This window comes from Morchella sextelata (genome assembly GCF_020137385.1).
Source record: "Morchella sextelata strain SCLS chromosome Unknown scls_20, whole genome shotgun sequence".
In the NCBI taxonomy this organism is placed as follows: domain Eukaryota; kingdom Fungi; phylum Ascomycota; class Pezizomycetes; order Pezizales; family Morchellaceae; genus Morchella; species Morchella sextelata.
The window spans coordinates 84,832-109,868 of NW_025408635.1; the positions used below are offsets into that span (position 1 = coordinate 84,832).

At 48.9% G+C, this 25,037-nt stretch overlaps 5 protein-coding genes across 5 annotated transcripts; 4 read left to right on the forward strand and 1 right to left on the reverse strand.

Moving 5' to 3' along the window:
• Positions 1-1,509: 1,509 nt before the first annotated feature.
• Positions 1,510-4,299, forward strand: H6S33_006269 (uncharacterized protein; the record flags this gene model as incomplete). Its single annotated transcript, XM_044837789.1, has 4 exons — positions 1,510-2,339; positions 2,393-2,678; positions 2,732-4,004; positions 4,070-4,299. 4 exons carry the CDS (start codon positions 1,510-1,512, stop codon positions 4,297-4,299), a joined length of 2,619 nt encoding a protein of 872 aa, XP_044689796.1.
• Positions 4,300-9,179: 4,880 nt separating this feature from the next.
• H6S33_006270 (uncharacterized protein) lies at positions 9,180-11,753 on the forward strand (the record flags this gene model as incomplete). Its single annotated transcript, XM_044837801.1, has 5 exons — positions 9,180-9,301; positions 9,434-9,889; positions 10,052-10,281; positions 10,339-10,497; positions 10,555-11,753. 5 exons carry the CDS (start codon positions 9,180-9,182, stop codon positions 11,751-11,753), a joined length of 2,166 nt encoding a protein of 721 aa, XP_044689797.1.
• A 2,306-nt stretch (positions 11,754-14,059) lies between these two features.
• On the reverse strand, positions 14,060-14,660 carry H6S33_006271 (uncharacterized protein; the record flags this gene model as incomplete). Its single annotated transcript, XM_044837812.1, has 4 exons — positions 14,060-14,256; positions 14,313-14,359; positions 14,430-14,450; positions 14,656-14,660. The coding sequence occupies 4 exons, from the start codon at positions 14,658-14,660 to the stop codon at positions 14,060-14,062; spliced, it is 270 nt and encodes an 89-aa protein (XP_044689798.1).
• A 1,684-nt stretch (positions 14,661-16,344) lies between these two features.
• Positions 16,345-19,839, forward strand: H6S33_006272 (uncharacterized protein; the record flags this gene model as incomplete). Its single annotated transcript, XM_044837823.1, has 7 exons — positions 16,345-16,439; positions 16,509-16,784; positions 16,893-17,318; positions 17,388-17,789; positions 17,857-18,101; positions 18,163-18,312; positions 18,371-19,839. 7 exons carry the CDS (start codon positions 16,345-16,347, stop codon positions 19,837-19,839), a joined length of 3,063 nt encoding a protein of 1,020 aa, XP_044689799.1.
• A 2,307-nt stretch (positions 19,840-22,146) lies between these two features.
• Positions 22,147-24,441, forward strand: H6S33_006273 (uncharacterized protein; the record flags this gene model as incomplete). Its single annotated transcript, XM_044837834.1, has 5 exons — positions 22,147-23,453; positions 23,527-23,646; positions 23,724-24,210; positions 24,273-24,365; positions 24,421-24,441. 5 exons carry the CDS (start codon positions 22,147-22,149, stop codon positions 24,439-24,441), a joined length of 2,028 nt encoding a protein of 675 aa, XP_044689800.1.
• Positions 24,442-25,037: the final 596 nt, after the last annotated feature.

Here is a 25,037-nt window from a genome sequence, read left to right on the forward strand (position 1 = left end):
TAAGTGATACCAGGGACCGCTCAGGGCCCAATCCCACCAGAGCTCGAGCCAACCAATTATCTCGAACAAATGAGCCGACCAGGCGCACAACCGGCCATCCATGCGCGGTATTACAAGATTCGCGAACAGATCCCAACCCCACGTGGTTCTATGTATGAAGAGACATATCCCAGACCCTGTTCTAGTTTGCAGGGTAAGTAGCAGTGACTTCATAGGTACTCACTCTACCTACACGAATATGTACCTATACCAAGAAATATTATTACCGCAGTTACCCGTGTTGATGTAACCTCCCTTGATCTTGGATCTATTAATCTATAAGTGAAACGTCCCACACGACATCAATTCATAACCGAAACGTCCCCAATCACCCCACCGAGTGAGCCCCCATGACGCCGGGCTTGGCCCTGCTCTCAATTCGATCTCGGGGCACGCACACACACACCTCATCTCGACAGCATGCGTCATCACAGACCAACTCCTTGAAATCTTGGTACCTGGATCAGAAGTGAGCTGAAGCGATGGAATGATGTCGTGAGATTGACGTGAAGCTGCATCCCCGCAACGATCATTGCTGATCACTCGATGCCCTAGATGATCTAGTCGTCGATCAATCTGCGTGATTTGGTATGGCGCTGCCAAGACGGCGGAACAACTCAGCGGAAGAGTCGGTAGCGTAACGCGGGAGGGGAAATTTGCCGAACGCTGTGCAGGTTGAAGAGCAGGATTTCGGGGAGGATAAGATTGAGCATGAGAGGCCATCAATTCGTCAGTGTCTGTTGCAATGGTACTTCAGAAGGGGAGGGGTTCTACACTCAGCTGAGGGTGTCTGTGGCCGAGCGAGGGGGAGGGTAGATATGCGATAGCCGACTTCGAGTATGGAATCGAAGAATCTGAATAGATATTTTGATAGAATGTACTGGAGATGATGTAGATGATGTAGATGATGTAGATGATGTAGATGATGTAATTGAGGTACCTTAATGCTGTCGCGCAATGGTCCCAGAGTTGCCCTGCATGTAAGATGTCGACAGCACGGGAAAGGATTAGCGAGATCTGCATTTGCCAAGACCCACCCCTGGCCCCTGCTCGCTTCTTCCTGCAGCTCCCTCGGGGCACACGTGAGCTTCCCCACAATCCAGAGTAATAATTCAGGGTTGAGGTTCAGCTTCACCCCACAACCATCATCGCCACATCCAGCGTCATCACACTCCATCAGCCCCACCAGCATTCTCATCGAGGGACAGCCAGGCAGCTTATCAGTGGGCAATTCCTCCTTGGTCTTTGAGAATCATTCTCTTTGCTGTTGACATTGCACTTTTTGCTCAATTCTATTGCTCTCGTAATTGCCCTTCTTGTTAAAGACATTCCAGTCAGACATTCATCCTAACACTACAAACTCATCGCAGATTAGAACGCCCCCTCATACTTCTCTATAGATACCCCTCTATAGATACCCCACCTCCGTATAGATACCCCACCTTGTCCTCTACACTCATCACATCCACCATGACCCAATCACCCCCCACCTCCATCTCGGACCTCCAAACCCTCATCCTCACCCAACCCCTCATCGACAACCACGCCCACAACCTCCTCCGCAGCACACACACCTCCGCCGCCCCCCTCGAATCCATCACCACCGAAGCCTCCGGCCCCGCCCTCCACGACACACTGCACACCCTCTCGCATCACCGCGCCGTCAAGCAGCTCTCCACCTGGCTCGGCTGCGACCCCACCTGGGCCGCCGTCAAGACCCACCGTGCAACCCTCGATGAAAATGAGTGGGCGAAAAAGTGCTTCGCCGGAACCCAATGCATCCTCATGGACGACGGACTTGACGAAGACAGCGTCGAGCCCTTCGCGTGGCACGACCAGTTCACACCCAGCGGCACGCGCCGTATAGTACGCATCGAGAAGGTCGCAGAGACGATCCTGCAGAAGTACTGCGGTGAGCTGCCGGAGGACCCGAAGGAGATCTCGAGCGTGGGCCCAGAGATCTTTAACAAGTGGGCGACCGAGTTCGCCGCGGTGATGCGCGCCGCGCTGAATGATCCGAAGGTGGCAGGGTTCAAGTCAGTGGTGTGTTATCGCAGTGGGCTTGACATCTCGCCGGAGGAGACGCAGGCGGGGCCGTTGATGGATGCGTTTGCGGCGGTGCTGCGGAAGGCGAGGTGTGCGGCGGGGTCGGGGGGGTTTAGGATTAGGGAGAAGGTGTTTAATGATTTTTTGGTGAGGGAGATCTCGAGGAGCATTACGCAGCATGAGGAGAAGAAGCCGTTGCAGTTCCATACGGGGCTCGGCGACAACGACATTAACCTGCTAAAGGCGAATCCTGCGTAATTATTTCCCTCCCCCGAAATGTTTGTGCGCGTGTGCTGATTTAGGGTAGGCATCTGCAAGCCTTTATAAAAGCGTATCCGGAGGTGCCGATGGTGCTACTCCATTCTGCATATCCTTATACCCAAGAGGCTGGCTACCTTGCGTCTGTCTACAAGAATGTCTACCTGGACTTTGGCGAAGTCTTCCCAATGATCTCGCAGGACGGGCAGAAGACTGTCATAAAGCAGCTCTTTGAATTAGCACCAACCAACAAGCTACTGTGGAGCACCGACGGGCACTGGTTCCCTGAAACTTTCGCCCTCGCAAACTCCCAGATGCGCGAAGTCTTGAGCGAGGTGCGCCCCCCACCGTCCTTCGCAACATGGCAGTTTCTGACCAAATAAAACAGGTATTAGTAAAGCGCGTAATAAAAGGGCAAATTACCCTCGAGCAGGCCGCCGACATCACCACGAAGCTCCTCTTCGACAACTCCAACACCCTCTACAAACTCAATCTCACCCCCACCGACTCCACCTCCTACTTGCCCCTCGCCACCGACTCCGTCGCCTATGCCCACCCCGAAGTCCACCTCCTCAACAAGTTCCTCTCCAAAAACCCCAAAGTGCGCTTCTTCCGTCTCGAATGGCTCGACTACACCTCCACCCTGCGCCTACGCGTCGTCTCCGTCAAGCAGATGAATAAGATGGTCGAGAAGCGCTCCTACCTCGAAGTCACCTCCGCATCCCTCTCGATCCTGCAGGACGACAGCCCCACAGACGACTTCAAGCACTGCGGCCAGCTCATGGTCGTCCCCGACTGGTCCAGCCTGCGCAGCTGCGAGGGCTACGCTCCCGGCCATGCCAGCGTCATGTGCTTCCTCCGCGATAAGCACCCCGACCACCCCGACGGCGCCGAAGTCGACATCTGCCCGCGCACCGTACTCTCCAAAGCCGCGCACAGAGCCAAAGATGACCACGGTGTCGACTTCCTCCTCGGCATCGAGACCGAAGTAGTGTTCCTGCACCGCGACCCCGACGGGACCCACGACCTGGAACCAATCAGCGGCGTACACGCATGGAGTACCGGCCGCTCCCTACAAAACGAAAGTATGGCCATCCTCATGGAGTGCGTGGAAGCGCTCGAAAGCAGCGGCGTCGAAGTCCTACTCTTCCACCCCGAGAGCGCCGACGGCCAGTACGAGATCGTCACCGGCCCCCTTCCCCCGCTCGCAAGTATCGACACGCTATACCACACGCGCGAAACAATCGTCCACATCTGCGCCAAATATAAGATACGTGCGACATTCCACCCGAAGCCCTTTGCGACACGTGCAGGGACAGCTGCGCACGCGCACGTCTCGATCTCGCCGCCGACGCGCGAGAACGAGGAGCATTTCTTCGGGGGTGTGCTGGAGAGCTTGAGGGCGGTCGCGGCGCTCACGATGCCCAATAACGCGAGCTATGAGAGACTGCTGGATACGTGCTGGGCGGGCGGAACGTGGGTCGCGTGGGGCGACCAGAATAAGGAGGTTCCGCTCAGGAGATGCTCCAAAGAGGACGCGCACTGGGAGATCAAGTGTATCGATGGTATTGCAAACTTGTATCTCACCATGGCTGCTGTCATCGGTGCTGGCTGTCTAGGGCTTAAGGCGAAGACCAAGCTTCCTGGCACGGGCGCAAAAGGTAATAAATAACACTCTCCCCGCAACAGACCCACCTAAAGAAAACGGGAAACTAACAGGTCATAGATGACCCTTCGAAGATGACCTCGCGTGAGCGAAACGGATTGGGCATCGTGAAGAAGCTGCCGAAAGATCTAGGCGAGGCCCTCGACGCGCTCAAGGAGCACAAGAAGCTGAAGGAGTGGGTGGGCGTCGACGCGATGGAGAAGTATCTCATCGTAAAGAAGGGCGAGAGGGCGCTCATGGAGACGATCCCAGCGGAGGAGAGGCGAGAGTGGATGCTGGAGAGGTACTAGTTTGACTTTGTTGCGAGTAGCAAGTATTGATATGATGCCTTGGGGGAGAGTATGATGGGCACTTTCTTTGTACCTGTGTGTAGGAGTGTCATGTTTATTTCATAGTGTACATGTCTATAATATTTACTCGAACGATATGAATGGATAAAGCATGTCATACATGTATTTGGTATGTTTGGACTCAGATTTTTGGGGGCCAGACAGTTTCGGTGTGGTTGAAATGTTAGATTAAGAATTTGCGTGAAGTATGTACATGTTACATGTAATCAGGGCACGTTCTCTCTTCCCCGCAATCTGTGTTATTGTGACATGGCTATATGTACATATCTAGAATACATAGAGTTTCTCCACATTTTACATGGGCCAACACACCACATGCGACACGGGTGCTGACGCAAGATGGCCATCTCACTGGCCCCTGGGCGCTGGGCGCTGGGCCCTGGCGCAATCATTAGCTCAGGGACGATGGCGGGAATGTGCGGCTCTTCGGCTGCTGCCGCGAGATCCCGCGTCATGTGGCTTACCGCGATGTTGGGACTAAACAAAAGTGGCTAAGTGGCTAGCGCTATCTACCCTACGTGATGATCTTAATTCTCTTAATTCACAAGCGAGTTGAAAACATGAACTGAGCTGAGATAAGCTGAACCACAGTGGTAAAAGGTTGCATTCATGCTGCGCAGTGATATTAGCTAAATTCACTCAGGGACTCGTATGGTTCTCGTGTTGGGAGCACTAAGACCATCTACTCTATTCGCACATTTCTCCCACACATATATGCAATGTGGCCCGCGTGCATGGCTGCGTGCATGGCCGGCGGCGTGCACTCGATCGTGGGGCCCTGCCAAATGAAATCGATTTTTCAAATTGATGATATCCTATTACCACAGTAACTCGGGGAGATAAACTAACTGTACCTTGTCGCCCAGAAGCGTATCGTACCTATGTGATCCACGATAAAACACATGAGGTATGGGAGATTGCTCGAATGTAGTCGAGTTTTTATTTTGAAAATCGTCGTATGATCCTGTGTGTCCGCTTCGACTGAAACGTTCATTATCGGGCAGAAATATGCTGCAATAACCGAGCGTAGCCTGATAGGCCTTGCTGATATTGCTTTTCCTTTTTTTGTTTTTAGAGGCTGTTCTTGTGACCTTGCTGATGTCATTTGGTGGGGGCCAGTGTTTGATAGGATCTTTCACGAAAACAAGGAATTCTTGACGCGACGGGGCTTGACGGGGTAAGTATTACTGCTCATAGTCGCTTTCCGAAGGGTGCATGTATGTTTTCGCGACTGATCGTAAATGAAGTGATTGCTATTTCGGGGGCCTAAGGGTTCGGACAGTGAAGTAAATATTGCAAGATGAAAGTTGGATATCCGGCTCTTGAGAGGATTTACGTGTGGAACCAGCAGATTAGGATTGGCCGGTAACATGGGTAGAGGATTTGAAACAGATTCTGCCGCTGCGGGGTTTAGACCGATGTTGAGGTGCTCGACTGATGTATCCCTTTGGGGTGAAAGGTCTGTGAGGGGAGGTTTTGGGCCCGGGGGGGGGGGGGGGGGGGGGGGTTACTATGAACGAATGTGACGACTACCATTACAATGTCAGTCAGTATTGAACATGTCCCTGGACTCGTGGGCACTTACCTTCATAGCTAAAACCTGGGATACATGTCCAGGCGTGCTTGAAAAGGAGCGAAAACGGTTGATGCGAGCAGATAGAATGTCTCCGCGGGGGACGATATAGTTAAATGCTGGGAATAATACACAAAGATATCAGCATTTTCGTGGGCCGGCGGGTCGATATGGCAGTTAAAATGCCGTAGGAAGTAGAATCGTGAAGTTTTTACAACCTGTTGGATGCAATGTGCAGTGTTCCTGTTGTCCTCGTCAGGCATCCATTCGCACAATGTGTGCATGCCAAGACGACGATAATGAGACAGTGCTCGACCTTTATCGTCGGGAGAATGCAATGCCGCCTCTCCAGTCAACATATCTACCCCGCTCAGATCAGGGGGCCGGCGCGACGAGATCTTGTCTGGGTAAGCTGTAGCCTAGAGATGATGAATGTTAGGTAGTAGCAATACGGATTCATGGTCAATCAAGTACCGGCGCATAGTTCGAGATTCACATCGACGATGTTTGTGCGGTAAGTTTGAGTGGAGACAGAGATTTGTAGGTGGTGTCTATATCAGAGGGTTTATTTTATCGGTCTCCGTCGGACATGTTGAGGGACCAGGAAGGAAGGATTGTTTACTAACTGCTAGACCTAGAGATTTGGTTAGTGTAAGGAGGCTAGACAGTTTCGTACTGACACCGGCGCAGAAGCTGCAGTGGAAGGTATGAATTATGAATTATGGGATGGGATGGGGTGATGTGTTGTCGATGCTGTCAACCTTCGAAACATATGTGTCCTCGTTTCCCGATTTCCTTGACATTGATCGAGGATACGTAGTTGGGAAGGGGAATTGTGCCAGGTAGGAAGGCCAGAGCGAGGGCAAGCACAGAAAGAAAAAAAAGAATGAGCGAGGAAAGGAGGAAGACAGAGGGCTCGGCAGTTCGACCAGATCCCCACTCACTCAGCGAGGCTATGGCAGTGCACGTGTGTACCACAAGGTACAGACAAAACTTACTTGATCCAGCAGGCGAGCGAGAAATTTTTGGTTGAGGGCTCAGGAACGATTGATCAGTAAGTGAGGGGACGTATGCATCCTAACTGGGAGGCGAGGCGAGTGAGCACTCACCTCCAAATCTCTATTCCTTGGCTACAGCTTGTGAGGCTCTATGGAAACGGCGCTGTACGTTGCTTGGAAAAATTCTACCAGTTCAGCGGTGTAAGATCGAACTCTGAACCCAGGCTGACTGTGTCTGGATTGTTTCTGCTGAAGTGATAAAGCTATTCTTCTCGCAAGCGTTATATGAGCAGTAGGTACAGCACCCATGGGCACATGCAGAGCTGGTTTCATGGATTGCACCTTTTGCCATGTTTAGCTACACACCCGAACCAGTATCATGGCCAAGCAAGCATCCCGCCGATACAAATTTTTGTCCGAATCCTAGTTGCAACCTTGAGAGTACTCTATCCTACATGCATGTACCTACTCCCCCGGGGAAAAAAGGACGCCCCGTATGCCTAGGGTGTGCTGTGTGTGCTCAACTTGCCGGATTTTTTGTTCCGTCTGATCGGAACTTGGATAGCGGGCAAATACGTTGTGAGGCCAGGCAAGATATGTATGTACCTACATGTAGGAAGCTGCTGCACAGCGAATGTGAAGCCCGTTGAAAAAAAGCCTTTCTCCCAAGCCCCCAATCAGCAATCGGGCCCGCAAGTAGAGTACAGCGATTCACAGGCATTTGGCGAATACACCCATTTGGCGAATTTGTATGTAGCAACCAGCCAGCAACCAGTCAAACTGCGAGTTTGACTAAGATATCCTGATTCTTATTGGCCGTGACCCCTGTTCGTCAAATGGGTGTATTCGCCAAATGCCTGTGAATCGCTGTACTCAGTAAATTTTTCTTTTGGCAAAGATCGATAAGGCTACATTCACTTTCTAGGATATAATCCAAATCCACGGCAATAGGATGGCCCCGCACGGAGAATCCGGAGTACTCAAAAGTCGTGCATGCAAACTACGCACAGTAGTTTTAGATTCTATCGTCACCTGTAGTCTTGGTTGGTCCATTTATCCAAGATATGGAAGTAGAGTGCTCAATGTACGCATAATATCTCTGAGTGAACAAAGAGGAAATCCAGATTTGGAAGACTACATGTACATACATGTACGTACGATATTGCTTGCCGCCCCATGGTTAACGTTTAGATGTATCTGCTACGAGGAGAGGTACGTTGGTCTACGGTTGTTGATAATCGTAACTGTACAGTCCTGCGACTACGTATACGGCCACCGTCAAGAGACTTATCTCCATACATGTGGAAAGTCTTTCTATATACAAGTCGAATAAGTACTTATATGTATATTGTATACTTACGAACCTGGAGATTCTACTCCATACCAGCCGTCCTGCAAGATTGAACTTTAGGTATACATGTACATGTAGCTATACATGTAGGCATTGGCTTTCGATAAAATTAACCAATTGCATGGAGGTGCGCAGGGACCGTAACTAGGCAAGGCGGAACAAATACTTTATGCTAGGCTTTAACTAAAGCCTTGTTTTTCATAGAGCACTCAGTCAAAGCCAAAAGACTTTATATATGTCCAGTACTGGCGCCGTCGGCGAACAGCATCTCCTTCAATAAGAGCTACTCTTGTTGACCGCGATAACAGCTAGGTGTGGATGTTCGCGTAAATATCAATTTTATACTATTCCCGGTATGGATTATATGATTGAGACCTCATGAATGCACCCCATATGTTTCCTATTCGCCTTTTTGTCGATTGGACTCGTATTTATGCAGTCCCTGCATGGCAGCATAGATGAGAACTCATGGACCTCATGGTAACCCCTGGACATGCACCTAACCGAATAACTTGGGGTAGTACTGTGGCGTTTCCCTTCACCCAAGTATATAGCTAGAGTAGGTACTTGGTGCGGTAGCTTAAGCTCGATAGGTAGGCAGAGTCCATATCTGGCCTACCATCTTCCCGAGGCGTGGTTATCCCCACGCTGGAGAGTCGCATCCCCTCCTCTGATATAGACTCCCCGTTTCGCTCTACATACTCCCTTCCCTTTTGTTTAGACCGGCTATAAACTGTTCAGCATATTTCTGACCACCACTCTTACGATATTTGTTTACGCATCTCTTCATTAATAGATTGTGAATATCCTCAGTTATCTTAAGCCATATCGATAATAAGCCTTTTTCGATACCTGCCATTCATCTTTAGGCTTTTCGTTAGAGGGTGAACTTGAAGATATGGGTAGTACTCCCGTACTGAACTCGGGTCGAGTAGAGGGCTGGCTCCACTCATACGATAGACCGTGGGATGGGGTACACCCGAGCCACACTCTAGCTTATGCTCCTATAGAAACGAGAAGGTGAGTACATACGTGTCTTCGCTTCTCGTCTCCTCTCCCCCCTTCTTCCTCTTCTTCACCTCAGATATAAACAACCCCAGTACATAGTAAACAACCATGTTGAGGGACATCATATCTAATACATTTACACAGTACCGCCCCAGAGCCTCAACCGATCGATCCGCCCGCAACAAATCTAGGCTCTCGCGCTGCCGAACGTGAATCTGGACTTTGGGAGCGTGTTAGTCACATTACCAATGCTTTGGATTCCAGAAATACTACGCTCGACCCCAATATCGGCAACATCAGCTATCCCTCTCACACCAATATCGGCAACATCAGCTATCCCTCTCACACCTTAACAGCATTATCTTCGGCCGGATTCGAAACACATTATCATAATACTCTATCTAGTTCATATACTACCAGGCGTACAGCGGACGGGGGTGCAACGAATGCTCCAAACCGGCGCGGAAAGGGTTCTGGTAGAGCGAGGCGCGGCAGGGCCGGCGTTACAAATAATTCGCGGCGAACGGGGGCGGTGCTGTCTCGGGGTGCCAGCGACGACGAAAAAGACGAAGAGGACGATCAGGATGAGAGAGAGAAAGCGTTATATCATCCTTGCACGTATTATCTGGCTGAAAAAGACGACAGAAGATTTCAGAAAGGTGAATCGCATCATGACTGCAGTTGGAAAGGTTTTAACAGAATTGGGTATTTATTCCTCAAATATTTAAACGAGGCAAGGTCCATGTACTAAAAACACTTTAGCCAGCATAACCTGAGAAGACATCCTCCAAAAACGTGCCACTGCGGAAGGAAGTATAAGGATACTCGACAGGCCGAGTTGGAGCACATGCAGACATGTTCCGGTCAAGCAAATAACCCGGATCCAGATCAACCTCAACCCAATGCGAAGACTGTGCGGTGTCGAACTTGGTCCGAATACTTTAAAAAGGACCATGGCTCCGATTTGTCCATCCATCCACTCGCAGAAACCTGTAAGTCCCGCGGGGAGTTAATCTTCTGGAATTGAAACTCTGACGATGTTTGGAAAGATATCAAATTTAGTGAAGCCATGCCCGAGATTTCCGAAGCCTTCGCATCCTTCGCCCAAAAGGATGAGGGAGCAGCAGCGTTGAGGCAGCGTTTTCTTGAGTCACCGGAATTCCAGAAATTTATGGCGGGTAACGAGGTTATGAACCAATTCAACCCTAGTTAGTACATCTCTCTGCGCTATATTGATAATATACGAGATACTTACATAAATTCAGAACATCCTCTTTACGATCATTGGGATATAGGGGGAATTGTTTGGAGGATTTCGTGGTTTCCTCGTCACCCCAACGACCCCGCCCCTGCATCGGCGGCAAACGAAGCCTCTATGAATCTACACCAGAACCTATCTTTTGAGGCATCTGGTCAATCTTTTGCGGCCCCCGGCTCTGCTGCGGCCCCCGGCTCTGCTGCGGCCCCTGGCCAATCTGTGGTGGCCTATGGTGACTTGGAAGCAGAACATCCTCTGGTTCAGGGCGGTCAGCCTCGCCCAGCTGAGAACCCACTGTCTCCACCCTCCCTCCCGGGGTATTCCTGGCCTGAAACGTCCTCAAGGAATGATGCCTTTGCTACTTTTCCTCCTCCGGTAGCAGATAAAATCTTGAGCTCCCACCAGTTCTCAGATTCTCGCCAGCCTTCAGCCTACAATCATGCATATACAGCTGGCGGGTCTCACGCCCAACCGGGAATATCCAATGTGAATGGATTGTTCCCAACACCCCTAGTACCGCCACGCGAAGAACCCGATCCAACAAGGGACGGCTCTCGGCTTCCCGGTCCGTCACCTGCACGTGACTACTCTAGCAGTAATCGGGCCTCAGGTCGTTATCGAACTCAACAGAGTGCCGTGCTCGGCCCTCATAATCAGAACAGCAACACCCCTACTTACCGCCCAAACCCGACCAATTTTGCCTCACTAGACCCGCGGAGTCAACGGGGGGCGAATAAGATTGGCGTGCCACGGAGTAGACAGCACGGCAGCCCGAGTCAACCGGCCAGCCAGAGGCACAATCGTACAGGCTACACTCCAACCCAGTTGCAGAAAATTCATCACAACATGCAAACTCGTCACTTGGAAAATGCTTTCTCTTCGGCGAGGAATGGTCAAGGGACTCCTGACATTTCTCAATTTCAAGCTGGTACGGGTATTGAAGAAGACTTACTAAGAATGGGGATGCGGGTAGATCAGAGCTTATATCCCGAAAGACACCCCCCGACATCAAGCAACAGGGAATTTGCACATAACGACAATTTCTCCGGGGCCGACTCTCAGCCCTACGAGCCGCGTGATTTCACTACCCAGTCATTCCCTCCGAGAGAGGATACTCAGATGGCTTACTGTCAAGTCGTCAAGGAGAGATGGTCCTACGAATTCGATAAAAGCACAGACAGAGCCGGATACAATTTTGGCTCTTAACACTCGGCGAATGCTCTTAAATCGTCTACAGAGACGAAAAGAATTATAAAAATCACCCATATAAAATTCCTGAGTGCGCCACTATAGCTACGTGACAGCATCTAGACGGGAATTGATGGGGAGTGACGGAGGTGTTGAAAACCTGACAGAATCGTTGGTTGGATGGACATGCTGCAGTTACTTAAGGTACAGACAGCGATATAGGTCGTTCATGCGAACAGAATTGTTCGGGGGATGGGGCAAGGCTGAATGGAAATAAGTGGAAGATCTCATGTATTGTTTTTCGTTTTCCTGTCGATTGGTATACTATGTTTCCTTGGTTGGATCAGTCTATTGGATTGTTGAGAGGAGTGCCCGGGGCCAAAGTCCCTATCGCTTACTATCATTGATTTCACTATCTTTTAAGTCTTTCCTCATTTTTCTATTTATTTTTCTCTTCCTAATTTCATTTTAAATGCTGGCTATTTACGCGATCACTTTATCAATCAATGGTTCCTTTATCGTCACAACAACTCACTCGCCTTATTATACTAGCCATTATCATTATATCACTCTCGTACTCCGCTAAAATACATTCTTTTCTTAACGAGATAAAAATGTACAGATCTTCGAAGCTTGCCCGATAAAAGCATCGCAGAGATACCCATTAAACTTATCGCATGTTATCATCCGCGCTAAGGTAATATTTCTCGCAGTACAGGGGTAGAGTAGCAGAGGCTGGTTAAGGAGAGCAGAAGAAGAAGATCTCCTGTAAGTGAGAGCAGCATGAGAACTAAAATTTCTTGGTACCGGTGACTTGATATAAATCTAAGATTTTCTCGATGTTGGTTAGCTAAAGACGCCTTTGTCGGCTGTTGGATCTTGCAATCATTGTAGAATTCGTGTGGCTTTTCCACTGGCGAATTCAAAACCACCGACCATCGACAACAGGTAACATTAAGGTAGTAAGTACTCCGCAAGAACGACAGGCCTAACCGTGTACCTGAGGGTGAGAAGGGACCGTGGAGCTCGCAAATCTCTGTGGCGTAATTCGAGTTCTGGAATAGCCTGGACGCGCTCTACATGTGTTGGATAGGGAACCAAGGGAATAACACATGTAACATGTACATGTTGTTCACCATCACCCGGCGAATACTGCCTGCTTCTTCCGTCTCTGGAAAAATGTAGCAGAAGATCTCAGAGGTCAGAGGGTTTGGTGCCGAAAAACCAGAAAACAGCACGCTGGTTATTCTTTCAACACCACTGTCTGATGTGTCGCTTGTTGTTCTGAAAGGTGGCGAGCGTAGCGCTAGGCTGCGGGTTGACGTGACAATTCACAGGGGAGGGAGTTTCGGCCAATAGAAATAACAAAACGAAGAAGAACCTGGAGATCCTGCAACTCTAACTGGTTCTTGCTGTAATCCTTGTTACTCAACGTACGTTGAGTGACGGCAAACAACTGTTTGGGCGCGGGAGCGCTAGAAATGACGAACCGGAATATCTAGTCCGACTTCTTCTTTTGTGTTTTGCCGGCATGCTCTGTGGGGTATAGGTAAAGTAAGAAGGACGTGGTATATTAGTTGCGATGCGTTGGTGGGTTTTTAGTCGACACAGCACTGCGCACGCCGGTCCAAGACACGCCGCATACGCGGGGTATCGTCTGTGTTGTTTGGACGGAGGGCGGCCCGTTGTTTCCAGCTGGGGTAATCCAGTAGTAGTGGAAAGGACAGAGAATTGTAGGAAGTGGAATTAAATGAGCAGGGGAAATCGATGGATGGAATGAAATCAATGGACGGAATGGGAGGAACAGAGAAACGCAAGCGACAACCTACGTACATACATAGGTTGGTAAGATGAGTGCCAACGAAGAGCAAAGAAAGGGACATGAAAACCGGCAGCCAGGCACTTGACCTTTCCCGCGCCGGAAGCCTAGGAATAGAGTAGACTCCGACTCCTTCCACCAGCAGTGTTGCCGCGCATGGTACGGTACAGAATGTGCGACATTACATGATGTACTTACCGTTTCTGAGAACACAAAATTTAACGGCCAACAGCTTTTGATTGGATGAAAATAGAAAAGATTCGATGGGCACAATTCACTTTAGATTCTGACGCGGGAGGCATTACCGCAGGCAGCAGTGACTGAAATTCTGCACCTCCCTCCACCCACCATCTCATCGCCATCTGGATTTCATCACCAGGACAGTTCAACGGTCACCAATCAACTCCTATACATGTTCCAGTGATGAGGGGAAGGAAGGCATCGAGACGCATGCATCTCTGCCCGGGCATGCAACCTCCAGTGCCTGCCACCTCCACCTCCACCTCTAGTGCTCGTCACCTCCAGCTGTGCCTATTGCCTCCAGTACCTGTCGCCTCCGCCTCCAGTGCCTGTCACTTCCAGCGCCTGTTACCTCCAGCGCCTGCCACCTGCAGTGCCTGCTTGGCCTGCTTGCTCCATCGCCTGCTTGGGCTGCAACCTCCATTCCATTGCCTGCCCGGGCAACCCCAAGTGCGACCAAGGCTACTCTGAGTTATATTTCCAACGAGTACGCGCACGAGGGGAGACGCGATCCTTACACAATTCACCCCCTACCCAATCACTTATATAGCTTATGCGCGTTGATCTTTAAGGAGAAGCGGTGATGCAGTAAGTATGGTTGAGCGGGTATCTATGCGGTAGAGTTCTCTACATACTCTAGTATGTAAATGTAGTCTCTTGAGGAGTATGTACTCTGAGTGCTCTACGTCGTTGAGATAAAGTTTGGTCTGATCTAGTTAAGTGTGTTGTGGCGGGTGACACTTGAAATTCTTACCAATCGTGGCCGAATACTGGGATTAGGGATAGAAAGGAATTTTATATTCTTGTCGCTCTAGGATGTGGCTTCTAATTGCTTGATGGAGGGGTGGTGACATGTCCTACATCATCCAACCCTCGTTTTCACTCACTGATGGCTAAACAACGTGCTACATACCGGTACCGGGCGGGAAGCGAACCAACAGTAGTCGTGGCCAGCAAGCTGCAACACTCTCGTGGACAATAAGGATTCGAATGCTAGTCGATCCGGAGCAGTTTACTCTATTGATTCTGGTTCGATCGAGAGCATCTCCCCACCAAGTCAGGAACAGCAAATGGTCGAGTTGTAACTTACTGTGCCGTTGCGTATGTTATTCTACATGTAGCTCTGCTTTCTACCCATTGAACGCCGGTCAGCTAAGAATAAGGTGAATCTACAGTTCCCCTCCGCTATACCGAATGCCAAAAAAAGCCACATAGAAAACGACAGAATTTTACCTGCTGTACCGAATAATCTGCTATATCGAACGAATTTTTTTGGAATATGCAGGTTCGTTATAACGGAGGGCGACTGTACATGTCTTCCAGCTGCAGGTAGAGTATATATCATTGGCGCCATGGCACCGGATGTCTTCACTATCCATAGGGTACATACATAGAGTACGTTCACGGGGGTACCGACGGACACCAGGTGTTGACGGACAGGGGCTTTTTGACCAATAATCGAAGGTAAAACGGGCTTGGCTGTCTCTCTTTTGCAATTGGCGTGTCCGTCAACACGGTGACCCAGTGTCCGTCAATACCCCGTGAGCGACAGCACATGTATTAATTATCTTTATCCTGTTCTGAGGACTTTAAAACGCACTGGCCACTTTGCCTCAATTAGCTAGTGGTGAGCCGAAAGCACAACATGTAGGCAAATGGTTGCCTGGTAGAAAAAGAAAATAATGGTGCGCGGTCATCCAACTCCCCCCTCTCCCATGCCATGCAAGTCGAACGTGGTACGGATGGGCTCGTCGCGAAGAAGAAAGAATTTGAGTTGTCTGGCGCTTTAGCTAATGATTAGAATAGGAAGGGAAAAATGAAATACAAATTAGAGGAGCATGCGCACATCTCTCTACAACTAATTGACGAACTGAAATTTAATTGGCACATGCATGATCTTGAAGATTCTATTTTCAGGCTTGGGCCCGGGTCCGGTTCGGTGGCGAATATCAAATGCACTTAGTGGCCAATCAAAACCAAAAAAATCGCAAATTTTGACAGAAAGGGTGTGTCTTCAATAGTTGAAGTATGTGTAATTGATTTATTTCGGGCCATCTACACTATTATATTCGAAAAAAGTAACAAGAAGAAAAAAAAACTAACTTTTAATACAGAATAAACACAAGATAAGGCAAGTGCCTAGCCTTTTTCCGTGGGGTAAGGAGTAAAGGGAAATACACAGTGGGGTTTGCTTTGGCTGGGTTATCGACCCAGGTCCGTCATCGACCCAGAAAATACGGTACATGTACAACGGGAATGAGCACTCACCTTGGAACGACCCAAGTGTAGTTTGGTCCTAGAGATCCTTGTAAGAAAGAACGGCGCACAGGCCACGAGCGCTCAGCGAGAAATATATAGAAACATATAAGGAAGAACCGGATTCTCTTGTCGCCAGCCTTTGAATCTCCTATCACTACGTGAGAACTTCGGGATCTCTTTTTACTACTTGTGGTTAATTTCTTCAAACGACCACTTCCTTCAACCTGTGCTGCGATCTTCAACTTTTATAGCCTCATGCAGGCGCCTCGTCCAAGTCGAGCGCAAGAAAAAATGACGAAAACATTCAATGAGCCTGATATTACCTCTTTAAGCAGCCTTGGCGTTAGAAGTGGCTTTGAGTGCCTTTCTATCGATGATCGTTTATAGTAAGCGAAACTCCTTTCCCCTCTTTTGGCAGTGAATATATATCCCAACTAAAGTTGATTGTTTAATAGCTCTCAGCCCTCAGCTATCGGCGAAGACAGAGTATACGCAAGCGCAAGTAATACGCCAACAAAGTCCCCTCACTTGCGCGGTGCGAGAAGGCATAAACTGTCACTTACTGCTCCATTATTTGGAGCCTGGTTGACATCGCCTTCGAGTTTTGACTCATGGAATCCTCTGAAGACAGCGTGGGATCGTCGGCATCACAATGAATCAAAAAACCCGCCGAAATCATCGGTATGCGATTATATCGACTCCGACTCTATTTGGAAAAGCACGATAGATGGGTAAGATATATCCCCTGGTGTATGATAGCACCTAATTATAACCACGTCTTCCTATTGAGGGAGGATGGGATAGGCTAATATATATGTGTGTGGTTTCGGGATTACCAGCTCATCAACTGATTCAGTCGCTGGGGAGTCCGTATTCAAAAATTCAGAACAATTTCATATTCACGAAGAGCCATCTATTCCCGAAACAACGCGACTCGGTACCGCTTGGCCTTCTATTAAGTTACTAGGATCCAAATCTCAAGTGGAGTCCCATGTCAAGACAGACGGCCCATTAAGAAAAAGTCGACTTGGCCGTTTCAAGTTTCCCAAAAGACCGAATACCGAAGTGACATTGAATCCTCTCCCTTCAACCAGGTCAACTTCTCAAGGACCCCTAGAAGTTAAAATCAAAGAGGAGTTCAAAGATGATTTCAATGCCGGTGCCTCTGATATCAGCGCTGCTCTACCTATATACGTTTCCAGCCACAGCTTAGAACTTGTGGAGAAGTCATCTCTTGAGATGGTTAATCTTGCGAAGCAGGAAGAGTGACACTGTCCTTCCGAGATTGATAGTACAGAGACCGACTCTGAATTATCCGGATCCGAAATATGCAGTGTCGGCGATGATGACGATATCTTTCGCACCCTACCCAATAAATTTCTAGCCCAGATCTTTTCTGACGAAGATCATTCCGACTTTGGAGTTAGAAATCATTCTTCGGGGAAGGGAGTGAAGGGGAAAGGAACAGTTCCACCAGTCAAGTCTGGGGAAAGCTCAAGGTTGACTCAGGGGTATAGTAAAAGTCCGAGCACTAATGGTAGAAAGCGAAAATGTTTGAATTCTGAGGATGGAAATGAAGAGGAAGACGAGGATAACATCAGAGATATAAAGAAGGAAAAACTACAAACAACATGGCCGCCGCAACTTTGTCCAGTCTTCGTGGCCAACCCTTCTCACCCGGACTTTCGTCCAGATGGGAAGTTCAGCTTATGCTCAAAGCATGTTCCAAAGATCCCGTAAGTATAATCCTAAGAGATCTCGATATTATAAACTATGGGACACTAATTAGAGATGCCATGAAAGCCAACACATGAAACGGTACCATATAAAGCCAGCACAGTGCAATAACTGTGGTTTCCGAGGAGATGCAGGGCAGGTTAAGGATCATGAGGAAACAACCTCTTGTCAGAGGAAGTTGTTCGATCCAGTTCCTCCCGCAGATAAGGAGAAAGAAAATCTTTTGAAAAAGAAAAGAGGTTCTCCTTGGTGTGAGGTGTTTAAAATACAAATGGGTTCTGATGTGTCAAGCTACTCGGAAGCGGCAAAATGTAGGTTGGCCATACAACAATACCCACATATACATATCCAATACTAAAGTCCTGCAAAAAGATGTCGCTTGTCGGGAGGCCAGTTCGGACTTTTCCAGGTCTTTTGCGAATCACTTGAAGCCGAAATGGGAATCGATAATTAAAAACTACTACGAGTCATCTGATTACCAAATGTTCTCTGAAAAGCATCCAGGTGTGAATTTTGGTCCAAGTATGGGGTCCTTAGCCACGTGTACTTTAAACTTTCATATACTGACCCATAATTATAGATAACCCATCCAGGCCAAGGTCGAAGATCGAGAACATCTTTGTAGAAGGGTTCCTATTCCCCGGCCGCCCTCCCCGAGCATTTGAAACCCCGACAATAACGCCAAAAATAACACCACCAACAACAACAGCAGCAGCAGCAGCAGATAACTACCCCACACCGGTGTCCGAAAGCTCACCCGAAAAAGGAGGAACATCGCCTTCGTCCCAGGCCAGTCCAAGCAGTCCACAAAGAGATGACATGCCTCAGACTGCTCCTCAGCTCCCAGCTCCCGTTCAGACGGTAGATGTTCAGTCAAATTGCTTAGCAGCCCAAGACCTGTCTCCGATATCTTGGTTTGATTCTCCACAAAGATATAATTCCTCAATAAATAATAAACCTCCCCCGGCCCTGGCTGCCCACCAAACCTCCGCTGAGCACTTTATGTCATTTGATCATGAACGACTCTCCGCTTCCAACATGCCTGGTACCGTCGAGAGAAAGGACTCATCCCAATCTTCCGCACAGTATCCCGTCGAATCTACCTTTCGGGTTTCGTCCCAACAGCCAGATCGTTATAACGTCCCAATGAGCGGTATGCCAGCAACTACCTCTCATCCTTCACCGATGGCACTTGATGGGTCCGTCAGTAATGAACTCCCCTCAGTTCATGGTGAACTGAATACAAGATCCCTTGCAAATGTTGACGGCGCTCGATATTTGGCCACTCCTCCTGGATTGGGTGATTGCTCGCCAGTTTATTCTCAGGGGCTTAGCCAACCTGAATTATTTTCCGGTTTCGGCGATGCGTCCGTGGCAATCGGCCCCTATGCATCTGATGCGTCGAAGAGAGCACCTTCAACATGTGTGGCCCACAAGGCTTTCACCCAGACGTATGCAAATCCGCATGACATGTATAGCTACCCTCTAAAAGACCAGGTACCGCCAGAATCATCTCATTATCAACAAACTCTCCTACTTCCCAACGGACAACCCTCGATCTTACCTCCAGCTCTTGGTTATGATTTCAGCACACCTTCAGAAAGCTCTTTCAAGCATCAAGCAGCCCCTAAACCAGTGGCGTACGAGCAATCGGGTCTAAGTTGCCTCTACTGTGTTTTGGACGCTTCAGACGGGCATTCAGCGGCTTTCAATGGCCATGCCAAAGAATGGGATTCCCACCAGGTCGACACACAAAAGTTTGGCGTATCGGTGCCGGAGGGTACTGTCGGTATTCAGAAAAACATATGTAAATACACGCATGGTGATTTCCTGACTAGCATGGCTTCTTTAAATTCTGCGGAATCTCAATGCTCGGTCGCCGGTATTGAAAGTTGTTCAAACGGAAATACGGGTTCCTTACCAGGTTTGGGTTGCGCGGAGAGCGGAATCCAGTACCTTTACAAGAATGGTGAGACAGCTGGTCAGGAAAACAGCATCGAAGCCGACAATTGGGATGATTGGTACGACGGCGCAGGGGAGATCGCTTGATTCCTACGTTATAGCGTTTCTACTTTCTGTTGTCTTTAAATTTGCTTTTTATATAGGTCAGTGGCGCCAGGGGTTTATCTTTTTGGTAACTTTCCATGTTTGATTTTTTCTGGTAGGCCCCGTTCAGTCATCTAGTCTTCTTACTTGTTCTTTTCTGCTTCACGGAGTTCAGAGTTCTCCATGTTTGATATTAATTTCTCTGTTCATTGATTGATTATTGATTGATTATTGCTGCAATGCATATCTCCACTATTTGTAATTTTCCTATCGTCACGAATCATCACTCGAATGAAAGACCCGCCTGTAGCATCCCGATAGGAAACCGGGACGAGTAAAAGGGAAGAATTTATCATGGTCTCATTACGCATATGGCTCAATATCATGTTTAAAATCGCACTGCCCGTTTAGCCGCAATTCACTGTGTGACCAGAAAGTATCACAGCCTTCGGTGATATCTTGAACATACATTGTACCTACGCATACAGCCTATCCACAGGAATCTACATGTAACTAAGCTCAGAGGTTATCATCAAGCAATCAACTTGCTTTTATAGTTACTATGCCTGAGCTGTTAGTAGCCCTGATTTAACCATGTTTCCTGGGTCGAACAGAGTGACGAAATTCGAAGATTCAAGGGGGTTGAAGCTTAAGGACTATTGAATACTCGCCCACAATTTGGAATTCTGTGACATTCCAGGTAAAACTAAGTCCAGTTATGTTATAATCGTCTACGTTAGGCAGCACCTCTCGGCATCCCGAACGGTGTTGGCCGGCTGTTGTGTTCTATCTCTTCTTCGACGACGATACGAATACGAGATGAATCCAAACTTCGACTAAACAGGCAGAGACATGTATTGATGATGATCTGCTAGAACGTGACAAAGGAGCTATCTAGAGGTTGCCATGATGTAGACACCTGTATACAAGACTGCTAAACGCTACGTTTCCTTGGCGCCTGAATCGGCTACTCTCAGCGTCTCCGACCGTATTACAAATCCTCTACCGCTAGCGCGCCCAACAACGGGTGTCGTCTAGCGCCAAGCCTCGCCTCGCCTCGCCTCGCCCCCGAGATATATAACGTGTGGGTTTCGGGCACTAGATAGGCGTAAGTGCACAAATTCTTTACCCCTCTTACTAACGCCCGCCGAATGCCATTACCTCTTAGGGAGGCATGATCGCGCCTGTGGCCGCCGACCTCTTTACTCCACATATGTACTTGAAACAGGGCAACAAACTACTTATTGGTGTAGCCTTTATCACCCCCATCCTATTCTTCGGGGGAATTTTGAGCTGTCGATCGTGATATATCAACATTCCGTGAGCAAGCAGTCACCTGTCTTCGTTGCCGACCTTTTATGATACATATTGGCGCCAAAGACTGGCATCATATTGTTTCTGCTGGGCGGTTACAGGTATCTCATTGGAACCTAGATGAGCCCCGCAGGTGCACTACCGGGGATCCGGAATCTTACCTCGTAAGACCTCGAATACTGAGTATTGAGGGTGATGTCGAAGATTTAGAGTACCAATAATGCAAAAGGCCAGTACAGGAGGCGGATGCATCAGCCTGGAGGTCGTTTTCAGGCTATCCATAGCAATTTCTACGGGTTTCAACATATTACCGTTATAATTACGGTAGGCTAGTTCAAAGTTTACGCTGTCTATCTACTACGCATAAACTAAAGGTGTTTAATTTTTAATTGCAGCCACACATTCACACCAGCCACAACGCCACATTTTTACAACGGGCGGCCTTAATTAACTAGGGACCGTATGCTTTAGGTATGTACCGGTATCCACTTAACCTATCCGTCCGTCTACACAACACCCCCTTCTTCTCAAGTCGTTTACTCTCAATCTCGATTCCATCCCTCGAAATGTCCAACAGATCTATATCTGTCACGAACGATGCCGTCTGCGGTCACTTTTATGCGGTTGATAGTGACAAGAGATGTCTTCTTCCTGGGAATACTTGCTGCGCGTGCGCTGATACGAGGCCACCTGCAGTGGGGTTTGATATGGAGGAATATGGGGGTCGGAGAACATATCAGGTCAGATGGGGGTCAGTGATCTCCTGTAGATATCGGAGTGGAGGTAGAGGGTCTCCCGCTGACCGATGTTTTTATCCTGGTCTAGATCTTACTGTAGTAGATGTCAAGGTATACTTATCCACATTCAAGCTTCGACTGAGGGTCGTTCTCATCATCATACCTGACCTCTGCTGGTCAATGGAATACAGATTATTGGATGGATCGACTATTCACGCCTGGCTGGTGGATGGATTTCCCACACCGCTTGATAGCTGCAATGAATAGCATCCCTATAATACCACCGAGTGTTTCTTCTAGCTCAGACTACCCACCCCTAGCGGTTGCTGCTTCTGATGCTGGAAGGAATTTACCGGCGAGAGCTGCACCTCCTCCCACTACTAGTAGCCCAGCTAGCGATATACCTAGGTCCTGGGCCGATCTTCTTGCGGCGCGAGCTCGAGGGAATATACCGGCGAGAGTTGCACCTCCTCCCAGTACTAGTATCCCAGCTAGCAATATACCGGTGACGATTGTACCTTCTCCCTATACTATGTCCTGGCTCGAGTTTGTTGAGGCGCGAGCTCGAGAGAATATACCGGCGAGAGTTGCACCTCCTCCCACCACTAGTAGCCCAGATAGCGACATACCGGCGACAGTTGCACCTCCTCCCACTACTAGTAGCCCAGCTAGCGATATACCTAGGTCCTGGGCCAATCTTGTTGCGGCGCAAGCTCGAGGGAATATACCGGCGAGAGTTGCACCTCCTCCCAGTACTAGAAGCCCAGCTAGCAATATACCGGTGACGATTGTACCTTCTCCCAATACTATGTCCTGGCTCGAGTTTGTTGAGGCGCGAGCTCGAGGGAATATACCGGCGAGAGTTGCACCTCCTCCCACCACTAATAGCCCAGATAGCGACATACCGGCGACAGTTGCACCTCCTCCCACTACTAGTAGCCCAGCTAGCAATGTACCGGTGACGGATGAACTTTCTCCCGATACTAGTCCCTGGCAGTTTGTTGGGACTCGAGCTCGAAGGAATATACCGGCGAGAGTTGCACCTCCTCCCAGTACTAGAAGCCCAGCTAGCAATATACCGGTGGCAGTCGCACCTTCTCGCACTCCTCCGACCTCGGCCAGTCCCTTGGTGGGGCAAGCTGCACCTCCTCCTAATCTTGGCAAATCAGCTAGGAAGAAAGCTGCCAAACGGGCACGGGCAGCTATGCAAGAGCAAGAGCTTCAAAGAATACTAGCTTCGCAAGATACCGAATTACCACTCCTTACGGCACAAAACAATGTACCGCCACCTGGAAATAGGGCCGGTGCTCTCCCTGCACCCGCACCCGCACCCGCACCCCTATACTCGCCCCGCGGCCCCGGAACTGTTTACCGCCCGCGTTTCACTGGAAATGCACAAAGCCAGTCGCCGCTACCTCAAAATTCATCAGATCCCGAAGAAATCAGCAATGATTATTCGTATCTTCAACTGCAACGTCTTCTCCAACCTCAATCTGTGGTCAACAATTCAGTAGCGGAAGCAGAGCCAGAAAGATCTGGCTTGGGCTATAACGCCTCCACGAGCACGTGAGTTACTTCGTCGCCCAAAGTCTTTCGGAGGTGCGCTCCGCACAATATTAATTCAGAGAGACCATATTAGTCAGACTAGAGGACGCAGAATGAGTTTTGGGGAATACATGGATATGATGAATCGCGGTCCTGAACCAGAAAGTTCTTCTTCTGGACGCATGAGGCCATCACCCGTAAATTCGGGGACTGGGTGAGTTGAACTTATTAAATTGGACTTTCTGATTTTCGTAAACGATTTATGAACAAATTATGCTAACGTCTTCCTAGTTGGGGTGAAGATGAGGAGGAGGAGAATCCGTGGGATGTTGCTGCGACCAGTGGTGGTGGTGACTGGGAAACCGGTGATGGTGGTGACTGGGAGACCGTGCCAGCCGATCTTTTGCGTCCAGAGCCTGCAACTACCATCCTTAGAAATGCCACACCCCAAGACCCACCGCCGTTATCCGAGGAGATGAGGCAGCTGGCTGAAGACACCTCTGTAATATTGGAGCTAATTGGCAAGACCTATCTGGGTGGCAACACCGGTATGGATAGCGACTATAAACAGATAATCGATGACGCGTTTGAGAATATTAGTAAGATTCGGACGCAATACAGAGTCGCGCTTGCATTGAAGGCTGGAAGCGTAAATCTCACTCAGGGTCCGGCACCTATCGTCGAAGACATACTGAAGATAGATTCGGCATGTATAATTTGCTGTGACGAAGTTACGGATACGGTCTTGTTACCGTGTAATCACTTGGTACTTTGTATGGTATGTAAACACAAATACACAGCTCAGTTTCTACCTTTGTTGACGATGTGCCGCGACGATAGACGTGTAGCGATAGGATGGGAATCAAAGGGAAAAGCACTCCGGGAGCACGGACGGTTACCTGTCCGATATGTAGGAAGCTTGTTTTGGATAGGGTTTGTTCTTTTCTGATCCTCCTGACAGGAATACATCGATGCTGACTTTGTTTAGATCAAGATCTTCAGAGGTTGATGTATTGTAGAGTTGCACCATATAATTGTAAGATACACAAGGGAGTTGTGTATCAATGCCCCATGAGTTTCTTTTGTTTTACCCAAGTATAGTGTCAGTTCCAAATACGCAAATAGGAGAGTAAATTGAACAACATGATCCCCGCATACATTGCGTGATGGCGGCTTGGTGACATTGCATCAAAGAAACCTACAGAAGCATTGCGGTTCTAAGCGTAGATTAATTCGTATGCGATCTTATCGACAGGCCACGGAGGCACTCCACATCCAAGTGAAGTGGAGGGTTGGATCCATGGAGTACGAGTGCTCGCTTGTGCACCTTAGTTGATTTACTAACCTTAAAGAGCCTCTGTTACAATTGTGTGGTATGGGCCACTTCTGCCGCTAGGCCCGGCATGGTAGATCTGCATTGCTCATACTGGATTAGGACAGGCGGCTCAACTACGGTTACCCGAGGGGTTCCTCTCTATTGGTGCCTTAACTTCACAGCAGCCGTGTCCGACCGGCTTTGCTCACTCGGTGCTCTCCGCACGTACGAGTAGTATTCCTGTCCTCAGGGAAGTTGGGATGTATCTCTCTACCCAGACACCGAGACAC